The 22,518-nt window shown below is 40.2% G+C and overlaps 1 protein-coding gene across 2 annotated transcripts in view; it reads right to left on the reverse strand.

The window, feature by feature from the left end:
- The window catches only part of gpsm1b (G protein signaling modulator 1b), a 57,871-nt gene that overhangs the window by 17,722 nt on the left and 17,631 nt on the right, over positions 1-22,518 (reverse strand). For both annotated transcript variants that reach the window (XM_088940796.1, XM_088940795.1), the window contains exons 2-9: positions 20,387-20,608; positions 19,290-19,425; positions 18,158-18,300; positions 14,946-15,069; positions 14,365-14,480; positions 13,078-13,233; positions 9,341-9,449; positions 6,286-6,400 (exon numbers count right to left, since the gene is read on the reverse strand). In XM_088940796.1, coding sequence (XP_088796922.1) covers positions 6,286-6,400; positions 9,341-9,449; positions 13,078-13,233; positions 14,365-14,480; positions 14,946-15,069; positions 18,158-18,300; positions 19,290-19,425; positions 20,387-20,608 — 1,121 coding nt within the window. The remainder of the gene's footprint in view (positions 1-6,285; positions 6,401-9,340; positions 9,450-13,077; positions 13,234-14,364; positions 14,481-14,945; positions 15,070-18,157; positions 18,301-19,289; positions 19,426-20,386; positions 20,609-22,518) is intronic.

A 22,518-nucleotide genomic window follows, 5' to 3' on the forward strand; every position in this document is an offset into this window, starting at 1 on the left:
ATAGGAGTAATGTGATCTCTTGCACTAGACCTGGTCAAGATTCTGGCTGCAGAACTCTGGACATCATGAAGTTTGTTTAGTTGCTCCTGCATTCTACTACTACAGTCCTTTTGAGCCCAGTTTTGTTTTTAGATCCGTGGGGCCACCTTAGTCTGTCACACTCAAGATTGCCCAAACGGACTGCCAGTTTCCACATGCAAGGAAGACCAGTCACAGGCTCTTCTCCTTAGCTCTGTGACAGCCTCAGGAACACAACAGGCAAGCATGACCCAGAAGGGAGTTACAGGAGACAATGATTTAAACCAGAAACAGACAGTTGCCATCATTAGCATATTCTCTATGCTTTTAGAAAATTAATCCACAGGCAGCTTAGAAAGCATTTAGAAACTGTGCTACTGTGTGATATGACACTGCTTTAAAATACAAATGCTGAAAATACTGTATATCTCTCACCTAAGAAGCTTCAGTACATATTGGCCTCTGTTAGGGATAGTTCACTAGGCTGCGTAACAGTGCCAGTATTCATCTGCCTCAAATGATGTTCCATTTTATTGAATGGTTTTGGTATTGTACATATTTTATTGAATGATATTACATATCATAAATACATATATTTACAGGTAAAAGTTGTTAAATGACAGCAAAATCTACAAAAAAGTGAAAAAAATATGATTACATAGGTATTCACACACCTGAGTATTTGTTGAAAGCACCTATTTTTTTTTGTGTTAATGATAGGTGAGTTGTTCCATACACATACTGTATGAACACACTACAGTATATGTGAGCTAAGACAGATTTGATCAATATTCCAAGAACCTTGCCATTACAACTGCAAGTCTATCTGGATAAATCTCTAGCTCCTTTGCACTTTATGCCACTGGTGAAATTTATACCACTTCTTGCTCAAGCTCTGTCGGGCTGGTTGGAGATTGTTGATGGACAGTAATTGAAGCCTGTCATAGATTTTCTATCAGATTCAAGTCAGGACTGGACCACACAAGGACATTCACTGCCTTCTTGTTAAATCACTCCAAAGTGATTTTGATCTTGTGTTATACGTCATTGTGCTGCAGGAAGTGAACTGTCACCGCACTTTTAGGTTTTTAGCAGACCTAAGCATGTTTTCCTTTAAGATTTACCTGTACTTTTTCCCTGTGCTTTTCCCCCTCAAAATTGACAAGTTTCCCAGCCCCTGCTAGTGAGAGGTACAGTAGCTCTCTACCATAATGCTGCCACCAACAAGCTTGACAGTAGGCATGCTTTTGACTGGGTGATGCACTGCACCGGGTTTGCTCCAGCATAATGCTTTTCATTTGGACCAAAAAGTTCTATATTTGCCTTGTCTGACCACAAAACCATTTGTTATTTGATTGTGGTATCATTTAGATGTTGTGTTGCAAACCACATATGGGATTTGAGATGAGTTTGCCATTCTGTCGTACAGACCAGATTTATGGAGTGACCCAGATGTTATTACCTTGTGGAAAATGTCATCCATCTCGGTTATTAATTTCTGTAGCTCTTTCAAAGTCACTGTTGGCCTCAAAGTAGGAATCCTACTGTAACATGTTTCCTCCTTGCCCATCTGCTCACCTTAGGGGGACAGCCTGATCTAGGCAGTATCCGGGTGATATGAAACACCTTCCACTTTTAATAATCAACTTCTCTGTGTTCAAAGGGATATTCTGTATCTGTGAAATTTCTTATAACTTTTACTAATCTTTCTACAGCTTCATCCCTGAGATGTTTTGAAAGCCCCTTGCTTTTCATGATTGAATATTTGTTTGAAATTCACTACCTGACTAATGGAACTGACAGGTGTATCTACTGTATTTGGCAACACAAACTACTAATATTGCATGGAGACAGAGGCCACTGAACTAATTGTATGACATTGAAGAGTAGATTTTTCTACTTGAACTAAGTTTTGTCACAGCAAAGGGGAAGGAATACATATGCAAAAACAATATTCAGGTGTTGATTTTTCTTTGCAGTTTTTTGTTGACATTTAGCTTCTTTCACCCATGAAAGTGTTCAGTTTGAGAATTCCAGGTTTTTAAATGTAAACAAATAATTTATAATTCAACAAAATAATCAGAAAGGGGTAAATAATTTTGCAAATCCCTTTAAATATTGTTCTTTGGTTCTGTTTTCCTGACCATGGGTTTGATCTGTTTGTTTTTGACTTCCTCCTCCCTTGTTTATTTTGATTTGAGACCATGAGATGGTGAAACACAGCCAGATATTAGAAAGAACACCCTTTACTAGCTCCTGGGAGAAGGAATCTAACTAAGTAGTGTAAACTTCAGATGGATGGTAAAAGAGACTGCATTAATCCTTGTTTTGTTTAAAAGTCTGATTCACTGGAAAAGATGTGTGCCTTTCCCTCTTCATTTTTAATTTCACATCCTGTTTACAAAACGTGGTATATCCGTTAAAGCTGTTCCCCAGAAAACATTTAGAAAAGGTATTTGTTTTAATGTAATTTTTCAAAGGGTGTCACACAGGAAATCTAAGATTTTTTTTAATTTTATTTTATATTTTATTCAATTTAAAATTGTAAGATATACATTTTCTGGTAAAACTGTACAAACGCAAGACAAAGTTTTATAAGAACACAGAGAATACAATTTTTAAAGAAATCAATATGGGACCAACTTGCTATGTTACATGTTTTGACTAATTTGTTATGCTAGTTTTGTTTGTCTTGAAGTTGTGAGTTATGAACCTGTTTTTATTTTTGGTTCTTTTCAGTTCAAGTTTTTATATACTTGTTTCTTTTTATAAGTCCATCCATAAAAAAACATAGAACACACACCTAGTAGATGACTATAATTAGGAGTCTTTATGGGTGTAGAAACGCTGAATATTATGGAGCTTTAGTATATGTACCTGATGACTCATCTCTATATTAAAGTATTATGAGAATAAGGCCAAACATATCTTACTATTTCTATTGTAGCTTTATGCATGGCAGATCATAGGTGATGATAACCAGTAGTCGGGAAAGAAACAGTATTTCAAGCTGGTATTTTCTTTTGACTGTGCGTATATGTTACAGGGTTTAGGTAAAGATTAACTTACTGTCACTCAGAAGCATGCTAAAAGGACCTAATAGAAAATAAGTGGCAGGAATAGCACATTATTGGTAAACACTGTCCAGCAATTCTGAGGTATTAAAAACCATTATCAGATATTGACAAGGTGTGAACATATACTGTACCATTCAACATTCCAATAATAACTACACGCTTGATGACTTCACAGTTTTGCTGCAATTTTAAAGGAATGGTTATTTCAGATAAGTGTTTTCCCATAGAGTGGAATATTAAGAATATAGCAAAGTGAAATTCTTACTCATGCTTTCAGTCAGTGGGCCCATTTTCTCAGCTAATTGTATACTGACAACCAAATCCAAAATGATGTCACAGAAGACCATAAAAACAAAGTAATTCTGCCAGCAGCACTTTTTTTTTTTCATAGAAAAAAATGCCGGATAAAATTCTACCATTCTACCAGAATGTACCTCAGTATGAAGCAACACCTTAATGCTAAAATGTACATGATATATTTCAGCTCCCTCTCTGTCTCCTTAAATTTCAAAGCAGCTTGTCACTCTATACATTTCAATTCTTTCCTTTGTGCTGTAATGTCCTATAGCACTGTTTCCCAAATCTGGTCCTCAGATTATAAAGTCCAGCAAGTTGTCTAGGCATATTGTTATAAACAATTCTGCACCTGGAAAAGGGTTAGACTCATCCATTCAAGGTTTAACTAGGTCTATGTATCCCTTTTACATAGCCTCCAACTGTTGATGATTTTAAAAAGGTCCAAAACACCTGCTGAATTCCGGATTCAGAGAACCCGTGTTGGGAATCTTATGCCCTGAAGTGTCTACCTCTGGATGCAAGCTGAGTAATTTTCACACACTCACCACCTTCTTCAAAGGGAATCCAGAACTGTTAATCCATTAAGACTGTGAACACTACAGTGCTACAGCACAACCCAGGGGCCTGTCCTTATCCAGACACTGTCTCACACTGTTAGTTCTGCTCTTTCTCCATCCCAGTCAGGCTCAGGAATGTTTCACATTGACTTTTCTTGAGTGGGCGGGAAGGTAAGAGAAGGAAGGAATGAGACAGGGGAACTGAAGTCCCATCCCACCTTCTAAAAACTCCTTTAAATGCTCAGAGGTTGCTTTTTCATGCCAGCTCTATTTTTTGGCTCCTTTTTGCTTTAAGTCAACAAAACAGGACATTTAACAAACCAGAGAAGTGGGATGGATGTGTTAACTGTTTCCCTGTCACAAGAGATCTAATGTACTTTTAGGCTTTTCAAAAGGGGGAATTTTAATAATGATGACCAGTCGATGTACATACAGTATATCATGTGCCCAAAATAACAACCCTGTGATTTCCGAACCTGACAAACTGACTTGCTTTATCAGATTTTCTAAGACAAAATCGCCAAACGAATTACAGAAATATTATTGAGAAACCTTCAAAATCTTCAGGTTCTTGTTTTAACAAAAAGCAAATTGAATGTGTCCCCGTTGCTTGTACGATACATGTTCATCAGTGTACAGAAAAAAAAAAACTTGAGCCAGAATCCAAATAATACTGGAGTACTAATGGAAACAAAAGACCTCTTCCTGTTTTATGGCAAGTCCAGAAAAAATACTTAGATCAAACTTCATTTTACCTGCTTTTAACAAAATTAAACATCAAAGTCAAAGACCAGAATTTCGGAGCCCCGTAGACGAAGCACTGCTTTGTAGTGGTATAGTCAATGTGTTCGTTAGCTCAGGAACCGAAGGAGTTCTAGCAGGCTGGTGAAAAAGCCTCCCATTTGTTCACTTTGGGAAACCAGGATGAACTTGCTCTGAGGCAAGTGCCCTCTGCTTCCACGGACAGGCTGCTGCTTTTCCACAAGGTCATGAATCAGCAGGGACAGAGGCAACGTCAATATAAGCAGACAGGGCAAAGAGTTAACTTCCTCCACAGAAACTGGGCCGCTGTGCTGGCCATCTCAATGCCGCCACTGTCTGGGAGCTCTCCAGCACCCTGAGCACAGAGCCTGATTTATAGGAGAGGAAAGGTGTGTGTGTGTGTTTGCGTGTGGTTAGAAACGACTTCAGTAACATGCTCAGGAATTAAAAGTGAAAAACAAACAACTGAGGAAAACCATTATAAGCTCATCTTTGTTTTGTACGGAACCAGACATTCTTCTTCTTCTTCCCACTTGTGTTGTAAATTAGAACAGCATTCAAAAACTATACGGGGTGAACCAAAAGTCGGACGCTCTAGAACACAGTGAACCATTCTACCAGTACCTGATTAGTCAACCTGTTCCGGAATTGATCCTGAAAGTGTTTCTTGCCAGAGCTACTGAGTATTCACCCAGAACAGCAGTGTTCTCTTCCCCACAAGCACAGGAGTGCAATGACAGGATGTTAACATTAAACAAGGAAGTAAGTGTAACCTGGCAGGTGTTTGTGCATTATCTTGATAAGTGTTTCAAGCCCTGACTGAGCTTCACACCTAATACCCCCACCCCCTCCTCAGTCAACAAACATAATCCCAGAGCACCTATTACAAATGTGTAAACAACCCAGCAGGACTGTGCCTGTTTTTGTGTCACAATGGTGATAGCAAGGCCATAATAGCAACCCCAGATTGTTAAACACGCCAGAAGCAAATCATTCACATGGCACTGGCAGAAATGTGACATTTGTCCAATAACTGACAAACAATATGATGGGCTGGAGAACCTGATGTGAATACTTAAGGCAACAAACCAGCATTTTAAGGTTTAAGTAGACTCTTTTCTACAGTTTTGACTTTTGAATTTCTTCCAATTTTCCCACAGGTCTGAACAATACATTTTTAGTCCTTCTTGACAATTTGTTTAAACTTTTTTCAGCCCAAAACATAGTTTTTTTAGACATAGTGCATTGTTCTGAGTAAAATGGTCTGCAGTTATGTGCAGAAACAATTCTAAATGTTATCTCAAATCAGCTTTAACTTTTCAATTCTTTTCAGCTCAGGATTTCTATAAGACAAGTGGCAGAAGCCAACTTCCCTGACAACCTCATAAATAAGGATTAAAAGAAATGTATTTAATAATTTAAAGAAATAAAGTGATCGATGCATGAAATATGTTTGTTAATCTAACACATTTGATGGATTATACTGATGTAGTGCAAGCAAGGTTTGAGGTTGCAGGGTAATGCAGTGCATTGCCACAGAGAGAGCACACAGCAGATGCTTGTTTCAGTATTACCTTGTGCCTCGAACTCCGATCCACAAGGCGAAAGATCACCCTCGCACATTCCCAAAGCTTCCATCAACTGCTCCAGATTCATCCGAGCTGTCAGCTCCCCATTCCGGTCACCAATCTGCAGAAAAAAGACCAGCTCATAGTATGGGAAGACTAGGTCCTGAAGTCCTTTCTTAGGATCTACTGACCCATGTTCAACTGCTGTTCACAGGGAACCCTTCTCCACTTCGTTCAGGAGTCTCTGTAAAGTGCAGACTTTTTGGATATCTGAAAGTCTTTAACAGTGTGGACAATAAAGTCCACAATCCTCCACTTCTCAGCTAATCTAATCTTTGATATATACCATTTGCTTCTTCTGCATACTAAAGCACTGTATGATGGAAGATGTATTGCAGCTCTTCCCTTTCCTTACTTTTGTAGTAAGTAATCTAATAATAATTAATAATAATTGCTTACACTTATATAGTGCTTTTCTGGACACTGCACTCAAAGCGCTTTACACCACCACCAATGTGCAGCATCCACCTGGATGATGGGACGGCAGCCATAGTGCGCCAGTACTCTCCCCACACATCAGCTATCAGTGGGGAGGAGAGCAGAGTGATGAAGCCAATTCATAGATGGGGATTATTAGGAGGCCATGATTGGTAAGGGCCAATGGGAAATTTGGCCAGGACGCCGGGGTTACACCCCTACTCTTTTCGAGAAACTAAAAGAATACTACCTCAGTATTCACAGGCTACAAGTCAACATACTCCACATAAGTTAACAAATATATGGAAAAAAGGAGTGGGTGATTGTGGATTCAGTGAGTCAAAGTGGGTAATTCTCACTTCAAATGTTATCCATGTTAAGGATCAAAATCTGATTGGTGCCGCATACCAGGAGCTATTTTTAATGCAAGAGAGTACAAGGACAACTTACTTGACTTGCTTTTTGTTCCCAGCAAACAAGTTTTGTCATTCCCCGAGAAAGCTGAGTCGTGACTCAGAATCCAAAAATGAATACAAATATTAAAAAATAAGCAAATTAAGAACCTTTGGTCTTGGCACGAAGATCACAAGAATTAATGTGACGGATTTAATACCAATCATTAAACCAAGGGGTTAGTCACATTAGGCTGTGTGTTTTGTGCGATATGTAGTGAGACTATCCGTCTCACACCAGTGTAGTATTTGAAACGAGACGACAGCAATAGTAGCCTTCAGTGTGTTTACCATTACTAAGTGCATGAAAACAATGATCATTACTGAGTGAACCTTTCTGTAAAGTGGAGATTAAAATCCATTAGTATATACTGTAATTGTAATTCAATGTATTCACTTCTCAGAACCAAAACCTTTTGTAGCAGGTGCACCGACATTTTTTTTTATTAAATCTGACATTGGTCAATTTGTTATGTAGATTAACATTTTTGGGATAGAGGGGTCTACTGTGAAAGGCACAGGGTATACTGTATGTAGTCACAGTTGGAAGAAACACAAGCTGTATACAGCAACACCTGCTTGGATCTGGTTACAGATCCTGTTTAGTGGGATTCTGTCTTATTCCTCTCATGGAGCCTGGACAAATATCCTGCCTGTTCAGTGGTTGCCAAACACTGTCTCGGCTCATCCCACAAAAGTAGGCGAGTAGGGCATAAACAGCAAGCAGTACATTTTCATCTCCCAAGAAAGCCACTGTTACACACGTACTGTCCTACTGAAAAGCAATCACATCAGGATGAGCCTGCAGGACTGCAAGACTTGATAATTGTCTCACCTTTGCTACAATTCACCTTCACCTTGTAGACAAGCGTAGTGACTAGACACTACTACCTAGACCATTGCCTTTTCGTGATGTGTTGATCTTGGAAAGGTGTTGTGAGAAATAGTCTCCCAGACCTGTCATTGAGGAACTGTATATGTCTTGTACTTGGCTGTAATATCTTGATGTCAACAGCAGCATCCTATAAGCAATGGGATTTGTAAAGCTCCATCATACTAAAAATAAGAAAAAGAAGATACTAAAGGCTGAAGTTGACCATTGAGTTCTAAAAAGCTTGTGCAGTAAGTGTTTTGTTAACAACAGGAGGAGACCTTGAGCTTTGTCTAATTGCTGCAGGAAGCGAATTTTGGATTGATGGACAATTCCATTCTATCAATCTCTCATCCTGCACTTAAAGCACTTTGACTGCTTAATCTGGAGTATAAATTAGATAAAAAAATAAAGTAAAAGGGCATTACATTTAAGGAGAGGGATGTGATGTGCATTACTGCAAATGATAATTAGATTTGCTGGAGAAATCCTGCTCTATCACTGGATAATCTGAAGCAGAGAGGGCTTGAGTGAAGATCAGGTAGCAAATTTCTCAGTCCTGTGCAAAGTTAATCACATGCCTGTGGATTGTAACAAAGTTACAGGGAACAAACCAAGCTTTTGACATGGTGCAAACTCCACAGTGTGTTATGGGAGAGGTAGTGTCAATTAGAGTACAATCATTCTGATCCAGCATCCCACTTCAGTTCAGGCAGTGAAGTATGAAATTGTTTCACTACAGGACACCTGGGTTACTACCTATACTCTTACAGCAATAAACATGTGGTTTTTTATACTTAGTTTATTGTCTCATTCAAAGGACAGCACCCCCATAACACCCCTGGTCACCAAACTAGGACATTGGGTTTGGAAATTCCGATCTAGAGGGAAGAATACCTGGTCCAGCAACACCACAGCAACACCACAGCAATTTGGTTTTCTTGGAGATCTCCCATCCCAGTACCAATGTGGCCCAGACCTACTGAGTTTCTGAAAGCTGATGACATCAAATTTAGAGTGTCATCCGTGTCTGTTCCATTACTGCTTGAGCCAACCCGAACAATATTTTTAAAAAGGCTTGCATGGCATGCTGTTTTTCAGAACAGTATTAAGCTGAAGCTTTTAATCCAGTTCAAGCAATGATTGGATCACTGTGGCTTGGAGCTTTTTAGGTATTATTATACCAGAAATAAAGTATTGCAACTTGACCATGTGATGGTTACAGTACTTCACTCTTAAAGTGACCAAACCTTCGTCTTACCTCAACAGAGATTTCCAGGTGCTTTCTAACAAAGTGGAGAGCCTGTCGGTGATTGCCCAGAGACACATATGCGTTACCAAGGCTCCAGCAGGCTCGGCCTTCTCCCACCCTGCCAACAAAAAAGACAGTCACCTGTAGAATCCACCCATCTCAAATCAAGAACTCAACCGGAGCTGTAAAAGGCAATGTCCCTATCATTGCTTTGCTATCACATTTCATTAAGAAACAGTGATGCCTTGGAAAACTACAACTGCACAACTCATCCACTTTGTGTTTGGGCAGGGGCAACATTGACACTGACCTGTTTTTGGACTAAACAGTAAACTCTCCGTTTACATCTGGCTTTTCCCATTTACAACTGTTTTTTTGTGCAATATATGCCAGGGACTTGTGCAATATATGCCAGGGACTTGTGCAATATATTTATAATGTGCAATACAACTTTTTGTGTACTGTTCTGGTTTGTTCTTTGTATATTCTGGACTGTGAGCAACTCTTCTTAGCGCACTTCTCACTGACTGTACTGATTGTATTGTATAAGATCACTAAATTAGCCATATACCATTTCTTGCATTAGGAATTTGTCTTTTTCACATACCCCAGCTTGCTTTCCATGAGACACACAGACAGGGAGAGAAGCTTGGGGTCAGAGCACAGGGTCAGCTATTGTACAGCGCCCCTGGAGCAGATGGGGTTAATGGCCTTGCTCAGGAGCCCAGCGGAGTGGGATTCCTCTACCAGCCATGGGATTTGAACCAGCAACCTTCCAGCCACAGGCGCAGATCCTTAGCCACAGAGCCACCGCTCCACCCCTTGTATGTATTGTATTGTTGTATTATTGTATCATTTTGTTACACTGTGCTGTGTTGACTGTGCTAAGCTGCTGTTGCACTGCAATTTCCCCCACAGGATCAATAAAGTATCTATCTATCATATCTATCTACAAATAAATCCCTGTTCAGGAGTTCCTCTTCCACAGTGCTCCATTCCACCAGCCTGGGTAGCACACACTGTGATTACTCTTGAGTACCTCTTTGTCATCTTTTTACTCAGGAGTCATCACTGATATTGGCTGATGACCTGTCATTAGATCTAAACAGAGCCCTAAATTAGCTTGACAAAAGCAAGCTCAATTTACGATCATCAGACGCGTTATGCTCCCCTTCTTTTTATGCTCAGCTACTAAAATTACCCTTTAGTTGTAAAATTCAAGATAAATATTCAATGCTAAGCAGATTAAAACATGCACAGTAAAGAGATTAAATGATTAAATCTTTTCGCTACTGACCAATGCACCACGAGTGCCCCGTCATCCATTTTGGCCAGTAAGTACTGTTGCCAAAGTTTGCGTGGGGTAGGGGTTTGTACCGTGCATTTTGAATGGCTGCATCTGTATTCATATTTCTCTTTGGTACAGCTTTTGCTGGAGTTAGCAGGCAAATGATCTTAGCAGAAATAACACAATATAATTTACAGTACATGTGAAACAGAACTGGAAAACCAAAATCAGGGAAATTAACAAAGAAAATAATAGATGAAATATCCTCTACAGTATGTATATATGTCTTACACGGAAGAATGGAAGCTGTCTCACAATGATCTTATTAACTGAAAGGAAATTGGTTTAAATCTGTGTGAAACTATATTAATTTAGGAATATAAACTTAGTATGTAAACTGTCACGGTTGTCGGAAGGGACGAACCGTAGAATGGCAGGAGAGCAAAAAGACCCTATGCGTAGCGGCGAGACGGGGGTTAGCCTGGGCTCAGCTGTTCAGGGAATGCCGTATAGAAACCTATGCCCTCAGGTAGCGGACGTGGGGCGACCTGGTGTTAGGCGGGTTTCAGGACATCCGAACGTCAATGCTGAGCGAAGGCAGACTGAAAGACCCGGAAATATATAGCCCCAGAGAGAGAGAAACACCGGAAGGAAAGCAGAGAACTGGAAATGAGAGACAGGACAGAGAAGGAGCGCCCTCTGGCTACTGAGGGCATGACATAAACGGTACTGTATATGGCTGGTATTGGTATTTTAAAGAAAAAATACACACCAGTATTCCACTTTCTTCCTAAACATTTTAAGCATCAAAGTCTTACATGTGGTTACTTTGGAAATGTTTTTTTCCGTGCTCCTTCTAACCATATTAAGTTTATATACTTTGTGAAAAGTGATCATGTTTTAACCTTTTCTGCGAAAACGCTCATTATCGGAGTAAACAAAAGCATACTTTTAGAATTTGATTAATAGGGAATATAAAATGGAATCATGTATCTAAAGAAATTAATAACTATATAATTATATTCATTTTTTATATTTGTTAGTCAAACAGACAAAAAAACAAAACCAGACCGAGTCTTGCATGACATATTTGAAACATACAAAAATCATTCTTACAGTTAATAATTGAAAATGTAGGAAGGACAAAAAGCACAAGATTATGTTAAGGGTGGAGAGCATATTATTGTGTAAGGAATGATTGTGGTGATTATGTCAATTTCTTTTCCCATTGCATAAGTTAAATATGGCTGCATGTATTGTAAATTTATTTTACAAATATCGGTTCTCTTGGGATTTTAATTAAATTTATATGAATTGATTTAAAAAGTGCCAAATGTGGCATTAATTTCTTCTGGAATGTTTGCTACCTTTCCCATATTGTTTCTTATTGATGGGATGATTATTTTTTCTCTTTGTTGTTTAAGTTAGTTTGTTAAAAACTTACTCATAGTCTCAATCAAAGGAACTGTATTTTGTTATTAATAATATTATCAAGTCTTAATTTGGTTTCTTTTTTGGTTTGCTCAACGGAATTGAGTATCGAGTTTAGTTAAATTATTCTAGGTTCTGTTCTAGTGATTCTTTTCCTGATCCGTCTTTGTCTTGTGCGATGAATATAAAATAATTTCCCCTTGTAGAACTATTTCAGTCATTTCCCAGAGTAGAGTGGATGAGATTCATTGAAATCAATAAAGGCTGCCCACTCTCTCTTAAAAAATAAGTCAAAGTTGACATTTTTAGGTAGTGATACATTGAAACACCACCTAGATGATAGTTTCCTAAAGTGTTTGCTATGTAAATCGAAGCAAATTGGTGCATGACCTGAAATAATGATTTGTTTCTGTTTCAGTATAAATTAATACGAATAGAGTTCCTTGAAAGGAAGAAGTCAATGAGAGAGTATGAATGATGTAAGAGTAATAGGTGTATTCTCTTGTTAAGAGGTTTTATACTCCAATTTGAATATTTTTGGTGTGTATTTCATTCTGATATCTTGCAACATCATACAGTACCTTTTTACATATGTGGTGTAATTCAAAACCACATATGTGTATATTCTAAAGTCTTATGCAGCAGATGTTCTGGTGAAGAACATTGTCTCTTGTATAATGGCATGTGCACAGTATTCTTTCCAAGGACTCAGCAAAACTCTACTAGGGCAGCTGGGTTGAAGCTCAACAGTGCTGCACACATGTAAGAGTGCCTACAGACATTGGGTTACAACTCTTCTCTAGCAAGGAAGACAAGGATAAAAGCCTGCATGGTCTGGGTCTTTCACTTTAAGGAACACGCTTGGAGGAGGAGAGTGAGACACACAGCAATCCAAAAAAACAAGCAATCCACAAACCATGGAACCTCTCCGAACATCACCCACAGTGAACACAATACTGTTGAAGCACAAATTAATTAGGACGCAGGCATTGAAGAAACACGGGGCATGAGACGGGGACCTCCTGACCTGTCAGTAAGCTCCTGGGCAATCAGCAGGTGTTTGAGGTGATAGTCTATGGCCCTCTCATACTCCTGCAGGAGCGTGTAGGTGTTGCCAAGGCTGTAGCAGGCTTGTGCTTCCATCACCTGATCCTTCAGCTGCCGAGAGAGCTGTAGGGTCTTTCTGGATGAAAAGGGAGATAGATTACAGCTGAAACAGGCTGCTTCCAGTCATCAGAAACTCTTAACCTAGTTGACCTGTTTAAATATTGACCCTTTCCTTACAGCGTTGTAGAATAGTACAGTACTTAAGGCTCTGCGCTCCTGACTGAAGGTGTGAGAGTTGAAGTCTGAGTTGTGGATAATATTTGGGTTTTTGGGCAGCCATATTATCATGATTGATCTAGTCCAACAATGTGTATTAATGGGTGCCAGTATTACTGCTGTTATCTGTGTGATGGACAGAAATCCCTTGTACAGGGGAACTGTGCAGAATAAATCTGTTTAACCAGAAAGCAGAATAAGCTCTGGCTTGATGAGCCTTTAAATGTTGAGGCAGGTCTGGAGCTCTCACTAAGGAAACTTATTTTTTTGTTCGTTTGTTTGCAATGACTTTGCTATGCCATGTGGGACTTTAAAAGAATCAAACTTTCTTTTAATGCAGTGTTGTATGAATGCAAAAGCCCAGCTTCAGACTAACATCACACATGAATGTAAGCAAAAGGAAAAAAAGTTATTTTTTAAATTCTATATTCAATACAATATCTTATTACTGAGGTTTAAGGCTTTCAATAATCTGGATACGCCATACATACATCTGAGGAAGGCTCCACAGCCAAAACAATGTGGATAATTTACCTGGGATGGAATTATGGAATAAACGTTTACCTGTTCCTTTGCAGGCTACGCATGCTGACGCAGCCACCTACTTGAATTACATCATACATCGACTGAACTCATCCATATGTACACTCCCTCCCATAGGCTCTGCTCATTTGAGGCTGGTCCTTTGTTATCTATATCTAGGACTAGAAAAGGCACAGACTTTTTTGGTGATCGTGCTTTTTCTGACACTGCTCCTTTGTTATGGAATGCCCTTACCTCCGACTCTTTGAGAGATACAGTCTTTGACTCTTTTCAAGTCTAAACTCAAAACTCACTTTTTTTTTTACTAGGGCCGGAGTTTGATTACACTGCATTCTATCCTGTATATATTTGTTAAAAAAAAATTTTATTCATTGGTGACTCTGTGACCGTTGTGAATTCAAGTGTCCTTTATTTAATGTGAGCAGTGCGTGAAGACCCTTAAACTTACCTGTAATACTCTGTGGCTGTGTTAAACTGGCCCAGGAATATGAAAGCATTACCCAGGTTACTGTAAGCTCTGCGCTCTGCTGCTTTGTCGCCAAATTCCTTGGCAATGGAGAGACGCTGCAAGACACACAACATAATCTGTTCATTGGTCCCTCAGAGAAGCAACAGTGATGACATTGTCTTGAACAGATCAAAAAATGTCTCAGGCTACTGATTGTTATTCTGAGCGTTCACATTCTACTAAGAAGGGAACATTTGATTTTCACTGCCATTTGGTCAAATGACTTGTTACATTGCACAGTTGTCAGAAAAGACTGCTGTTCCCTGAGAGGTCTCTCTTTAAAAATACAAAAGAAATCATCAACGCAAAGGCTAAAAAGATTACTTTGATCCTTTATTTGCTTACAGTATTTTCAAAGGTTAAATTGTAGTGCCACATCTGCTGATCAGCAAAGCTGGAGACCAAAGTTAAACTGTGGAATTTTCCCAATTTTTACATGTTTAATGCGTAATGAATTGTCAGTTCCCATTATACAGTATATAGTACATATGAATACCCTGCACTGCAAGTGGCTGCCTTACCTCTTTATGGAATTTGATGGCATCTACAAAATTGCCCAGCAGGTAGTGGGTGTTGCCCAGGTTCCCAAAAGCTCTTCCCTGTGCTGCCCGGTCACCCAGCTCCTTTACTAGAGACAAGTTCATCCTGGCAACCAAATACCACAGGCGAGATGGGAAGAGATCATTATTAAGCTGAACAGTCCTCCTTGATCATAATGCCTTTACAAAGGTTCATAGAAGTATTTAAGTATAGAATAGTCTTTTCTGGTCACTGATATTTTACTGCTGACACATTCATATTTATTATCGGCAAATCTTCCATAATATTTGTGTTACGCTGGGCCCAACAAGGTGTTGAAAGGGGCTCAGCGAAAATTAGAGTATATGAGCCAAGATATGCGGCAATCGAGATAATTTAGTCGATAACAGCACTGAAGAGGACAAACAGAGCTGAGACTGAGGAAACAGCTGAGGCAGTAGCTACGCAGCTGAAGCAGGCTGAAGGAGGCTGAGGTGATGAAGAGATGATTAGTGACAATGATGGCTGAGGAACTGGAACCCAAAACTGAGACAAACTCAAAGCAGAGTTAGTAACTCAATGTCTGAGCCCTGAGGAATGGTTCCTCAGGGCTTAAATACTGTGCGAGGTTCCCTAATTGGCCTGATAGGCCCAGCCTGATCTCGTAGAGGATGGCCCCAATGAATCTCCAGCATGTGTGGAATGCGCATTGGTAATTGGTGGAGCTAATGCGGCGGTGCTGGAGCTCGTCGGGGCGTAACAGTTTGAATATTAATGTATATATTATAATATAAGCATACTATATTTTGCTTCATACGAAAATATTGGAATCTTATTGGAATCTGTAAAAGCCTTAAAAACAAGCACCCCAAAATCAGAAATGTTTCATTTCACTACGTTAATTCTGTATCCATGTTTAAATGCATTTTTCTGCGTTTCAGCATGATAATGGTGTACAACACCAAGTCAAATGTGTTTTTCCCTCTTGAGTTCCCTTCTTAGTGTTGTTTCTGTTTTTATTATCACTTTGCAAAGGCTGCTCATTATCTTAGAGCAAATGACTAATGACCTAGAAAACCCATCTCGTGTTTCCGAAAAGGCTGATACTCAGGAAGAAAGTTTACAGTCACATCTGTGCATTGTTTCCTCTAGATTCCCTGGGGAAATTCTAGAGGTTGGTCTCTTTTCTCCCATCTACATTTCAACACCACACACAATATTTTATTATTATCCATCCATGCAATTTCTAACTGCTTTATCTCATAAAGTGTCTCGGGAGAACCGGTGCCTATCTTGGCAAGCAATGGGCACAGGGCAGGATACAAGATGGAAGGACACACACAGACAAAACACACATTTACTCACACCAGGTCCAATTTTACACACTTATTGGCACTTCTTTGGATGTAGGGTGGAAGAACACCCGGAAGAAATGTGAACATGGAGAAAACATACAAACTCCACACAGAGAGCACCCTAGGATCTGTGAGCAGGACCCTTGTGCTGCAAGACAGCAATGCTAACCACTGCACAACCATTCCACCCTTTATTATTTTTAAGTAACATTATCAAATTAAATTATTTATTATTTACCTCATGAAATAAAAATCTGTTGTTCATGTGAATGCCAGAAACAATGTAGTGAAAAAGCAAACAGTGCTGTCCAAAGATGTGATAAGTCTCTCAAAAAACTGCTGCAAAATATACTTCACGTGATCCGTGAATTTCAGCAGCACCTGTATGATTGGCATATGGAAAACATTGCAAATAAAATTGTTCTGAAGTTCTCGTTTTGAAAATACACAGTGAATTCCCCTGACTTGTCCTCTGTAAATGTGATAATTGCTTGATGTTTCCAAGGGAGAAGGTAACAATCAGACACTGTCACATCGCAGTTAAATAGCGCTCAGTGGGAGTAATTTCTTGTTGGGTTCATTGCTAATATGGCAGAGAACTCCAAATAATATCAGTGAAGTGAAAACCACAAGATAAGTAGAAAGGAAGGAAATCTTGATCAGTAAAAAAAAAAATGATTTCATTTTCATTGCATTTTCTGTCATGTCTTTTGTATTGTACAGCACTTCGAGATAATTGTTTTTATAGGCTCTATATAGTCTGATTATTATGATATATAAGCATTTGTGAATATATATATATAACTGTTTGTGAATATCTGCAATGGACCAGCATCCCTTCCAGTGTGCATCTTGCCTTATTCCCGTTGGTTGCTGGGATAGCCTCCAGCTCACCTGTGACACTGATTTGGATAAAGCTGTTAGACAATTTATGGATGGATGTTTGTGGATGTAGTGGAATTGAACTACGCAGCTTTGAATGCACACTCAGTTATGAAGACCATCAAATAACCATTGCTACTTTCAGCTAGTTCTGCAGCTGAACTGGCAGTGTACTGAATGATATAATACATATTGGGAAGGATCTGTAACATGGGATAAATGCTGGGATAAGTATAAGGATATCAGTATGGTTTCCTAGGTAATTGCCAAAAAGTCAGAACATGGGTTTCTGGGACAACAGTAATATAATATCAACTGATCTTTGTAATTTGGTTGCATTCAGCGAATTAATCCAAGGATCTCATCAGTTGTTTCTTGAAAGAAGCCAGGGTATCTGCTTCAAAAACATGGATGGGTAGCATGTTCCTTTGCTCAGTTTCAAATGCCTTTTCACTTGTGTCCTCTGGTTTGTGTTTCATTGTTGATCGCAAAGTCCAGTTGGTCAACTACTGGAACTCCGCAACTTAATGTGTACGTAAAAGTCAGTTCGGGAGCTCATGGCATATGGAACCAGAGTGAGGCGACGCTCTTCATAAAATTACTAATGAAGCATAAAAAAAAACATTTGATTCTAATGAATTAAAATAGATACTGTAAGTTGAAGTCTACAGTCTGCCCACAAACTTGTATCAGCATCTGGTACTATATTTTATTAGTAAACGTACAATCAGTACTTACAGTGCCATCTGCTGTTGAATAACAAAGTCTACACTAAGGCACAAAAGCAAAATCTTGACAATACCCATGAGCAGACACACAGACCTTTTAGATGTGCTCTGTAGAATATCACATATCGCTTTTTCCTGTAGTGACAAAAAGCCAGACAACCTATTGATAATCAAGTTGTTCTTGGAAAGCAGTGGCCCTGTTCATCCTCTATGCTTAGAGCGTTTTAGATGTGTTTGAGTTAGACTCACTCATAGAACTCAGTGGCTTTTTGCAGAGTTTCTCGTACATCTGATGGCAGGTCTCCAGGATCCTGGGCACAGTTCCAGGACTGCTGCTTGCCCTTGGCATGGAAAACATTTCCAATGTTGTACAGCGCTCTGGCTTCCCCAACCTGAAGGAATAATAAAATCACCTTTCGCTATCACATTTTACACTCACAGCAAGAATTACAGATGAGGGGTCTTCTGAATGCTTGCTATTTCTGTTGAACGGTTCCGAAATGAATTTTCACTGATGAAAAGAATTGCTACAGAGCTTATATTGGCCTCTTTTGTCCTACAAAGGATGTTCACCCAAAATGATTTTTGTTCCAATAAATGAAAGGTAGCTCACTAATAATCAGATCCTGAATGGATGGAGATCCCCAAGCAGACCTGGCGCCATGTGGGGGGGGGGCAAAAGGGGGCATCACCCCCTCAACTGAACTGTCCCACCCCTCAGTTTTGGACAAAAGGATTTTTGAACACTTTCGGTTACTTAACTTGCACCCTAAACAATAGTTGTACTTTGTTAATGGTCAGTTAACTACACTAACCCCGAGTTCACCGTTACTACATCGGACTGTTTGACGTGCAGGAGGGCTATCCGTCCAGGAACGGCACCTATTACATAGTGTCTACATTATTGGGTGTCAACATTATTACGATCTTGTTTGCTCAGGGGGACCGATTCCTTGCAGTAGTTTATCCTTATACTTTATATAACTAGGACTGTAGTTATAGAAGTTTGTGCTTTCTGTTGGTTTTACAACTAGTATTTCTTAACGATTCAGAACCTCGTCACGTCGATGTAGCTGCACAAATGAACGCGTGTGGTATTTTGTGGCTCCAGGCAATAATAATCACGAGAGGGCTGATGAACGTGAAACAGTACTTCATCGCTAAATACCAGATTGCTCGTCGTTATCTTCTAGCATGAAGCACTAGTCAGTGGCATAGCTGTGAGATTTCACTTGGGGAGTTGCAACGGCTCCGTTTCAACTGCAATATCACTGCCCCCTTCAGAATTTCAGACACCCCCCTACAGATTTTTCCCCTGGCGCCAGCCCTGTCCCTCAGTTTGCCAGAAATCACAAGTGCTCATATGCTCTGCTAGATCTACCTTGTCTCCCTGCTCTCGAGAGATCTCCAGGTGTCTCTGGCAGCAGACCACTGCCTCGTCATAACGTCCCAGAACCTTCAATGTGTTCCCAAGGTTACCACTGGCCTTTCCTTCCCCAATCCGGTCCCCGATTGTCCTGGGAATAAATAAGATGTAATGAGCTGCAGCTGCCTGTGAATATTCATTCAACAGAAAAAAAACAAAGCTAATAAAATGATCAGGCTTTGTTTTTCAGTGAGTGACATGTAAAGCAAGATTTAACAATGGTTTAAACTTGGAATAAATGGAACATGAAATTAAGTGTTTTAATAGGCCATAGAATAGACATACATGGCTCAAGGAGAAACTGTCAAATTCAATTGCAATTCACAAAGTGTGTTTAGCACAGTAAACTCATATAATAATTAGATGGAACATGGAACAATTCATTAGTGAGGAAATGCTTTTTGATCTATATGGTATTTTTTTCTTAATGTCTGTCTTGAACAAAAGTTCCTGTCTGAACCACAGAGTAAAAGCTAATGGTAAAATATATAATTTTTAGTAACTTACAAATGCTTACAAATTCCAGTGATGTCCCATTAAATTGAATTACTGATAATGTATACACATTTTTAGTGGATGTTTTAATCAAAACTTCAATGCTGAAATCATTTTTTGCTTTATGAATGAAAAAACTGCAAAAAAAAACAAAAGAAAACTATGGTTTCTAAATATCTGTTGATAAATAAAAATTATTTTACCTCCTTTTTTGTTTTATAATAATTCCAATGTTGTGAAAAAAAGATACTCTTTCTACTCCTGAAGTTATACTGAAAGATATTAAAAACACAACAGATGATTTTTGAAGCCGATCATTGAAACCAATAGCATGTTGTGTTTTTTAATTTTTTGAACTCATCCACCCATGAGTTCAGCAAACTCGTGTCCTCATGTAACTGACACAAAGTGGCAACGCGCCTTTGCATCAGTATCAAAAACTGCAGTTTTCCCTGCTTTAATTGTGGGATGTTTTATTTTGTTTTACATTCAGATACCTGACAGGAAAAGAAGGTTTCAGCAGCAGCAGTAGGTAAAGTGAGGATATCTGCCAGTACCTGGCAAGGGTGAGATCGTGGCGGTGGTATTCCAGGGCCTTGGCATACTCTTTCAGGTAGAAGTAGGCGTTGCCCAGCTGACTGTAAATGGCACTCAGGGTCTTCAGGTCCTCAGTGCCCACCTGAACTGCAGCCTCAAAGAACGCTGTTCCTCCCTTGAAGTCCCCTGTCTTGCAGAGTCGTTCCCCCTCCAGCGCAAGCTCCAGACAGGAGGCCTCCATTCTGTAGCACACAATGAGACACACAACTTAGCATATCCCACTAAATCCATGATGTACGCATAGGCTGTCACAAAAAGGGTGTGAACCAAGTGGTTCCACAGTGACTGACACGCCCATCACAGCCTTCTGGGGAACTTTATCGCAATGTTTTCCCCTTGCACACACACTCTCCTCCAAGAATGGTGCTCTGAAATATCCCCTCATCAGGATAACTACAATTTGAGGCATGTTTTACGGTTTTCTCATAATTAATCTGTCCAACTGTCCGAGCACATTCGCTCTTAATGGATCTCTGGGCCCTCGGCTCTCGGGCTCCGAGTCCTGTTCTGCACTCTCAGTGTCATCACATATGCCCTCATTAGACCACACACCTGGGTGCCTTCATGACCTCCTTCATCTTCGAGTTTAATGCACATCACTGAACGCTTCTCTCAAGAACTACCCGGGCTGTGAATCTCACCCCTCTGCTCTCAGTCCCTTGCTAATCCCTGGAAGTAACAGTTGAAAGCTCTCGACTCTCGACTCTACCATTGCTGGGACTTTTTCCCCGTTCTTTACCTTCCTGGTGTGTCTAGGCAATGACCGAGGCTGCTACTCTTCGGTAGTTTTCCTTGCACCTTGATAACACTTTGCCTATAGGAGCCGCCCTGCTCCTCGACACCTCACATGGCCTACTCTTGCTCCCTGAAGTAACTCACTCTCAATGACTACTGGCTCACTCATTCTCCACCAGTCAGTCCTCAGACTTTGTGTCCTTCTCCAGCTGCTGACGTCTCCACCTTACGCCACCAGGCTGGGTCTCACCCTCATCACGCTCAGAGTTGCTGATGGCTCAATCCTCGCATCCCAGACTCGCATCATAACTGACAACCCCCTCATCAGTGCCTCCACTTTCATGCCCCAGGTTCTACACTTGCAGCTGCCAGCGCATCTCTCTCACATACTCGACCATGACTGCCTGTGGTTCACATTACTCACAGCTTTCGGCACATCTCTCTCCCTGATTTCCCCGTTTCAATCATCTTATGGCTTCTAAAGGAAGTGCAATTCCTTAATGCCTAGACCTCAATGTCTTCACTTTAGCCTAAAGCCAGAGGTCAGTATTCCATACTTCTTATTCTTAGAGTGAGGGACCTCCTGCTGCACTCCTGCTCTCTGGTGTTCATTTATTAACATACAGCAGACACATCTCATTCCTACAGCTCTGTTCTCTTGACTCCTCCAAAACAAGAGTTCTCTTCTTTAATCCCCAATCCTCTCTGGAATTGCTGCTCTCAATTGGCTCCCTTTCTGGGGTAACAGAAACATTTTTTTGAACATACTAGTTCTCAACAATTAATTTCCTAATACCCAGTTTCCCTCTGGAACTATAGCTCTTAACACTCCCCTTGCAGGGCATACATGAACATTAACACAACACCACACAGAAAGAAGTACCCATCTTTCCCCCACCAAAACCACCACAGGAGCCGCCAGCCTGCTGTTTGTAAAGCTTTCACTGGCTCAGGCATGCAGATCAGCTCACTTGCAGTGCAGAACCTACTCTTTCACAGTGCAGACACTGGCAACACCACTAGGGCTGGTGCTGCTCTCACAGACACGTTTACACTCCCTCATCTTTAGTCCGGCCACTCTGCAGCCTGAGCTGGCAGACAGAGAACACTCACACACTGACGCCTCACTCACTCTGCTCATCCAGCCCTTCTGCCTTACCCTTGTGCCAGGTGAACTACACACAGACGCTACACCTAACATGGCAGCACCTGTCTCCCTTCTTCTCTGGTCAGAGGCTAGCTCAGACTAACTCCCTAGAGGTTTCTCCTCCCAGGGAAGTACACAGGTAGTATTTATAAGACCACCCACAGCTGTTACTTGTTAGATCATCAAGTCTCTACAGCTGTAGTCGCTTAC

The sequence above is a fragment of the Atractosteus spatula genome, chromosome 23, assembly GCF_055471065.1.
Source record: "Atractosteus spatula isolate fAtrSpa1 chromosome 23, fAtrSpa1.hap1, whole genome shotgun sequence".
NCBI lineage: Eukaryota > Metazoa > Chordata > Actinopteri > Semionotiformes > Lepisosteidae > Atractosteus > Atractosteus spatula.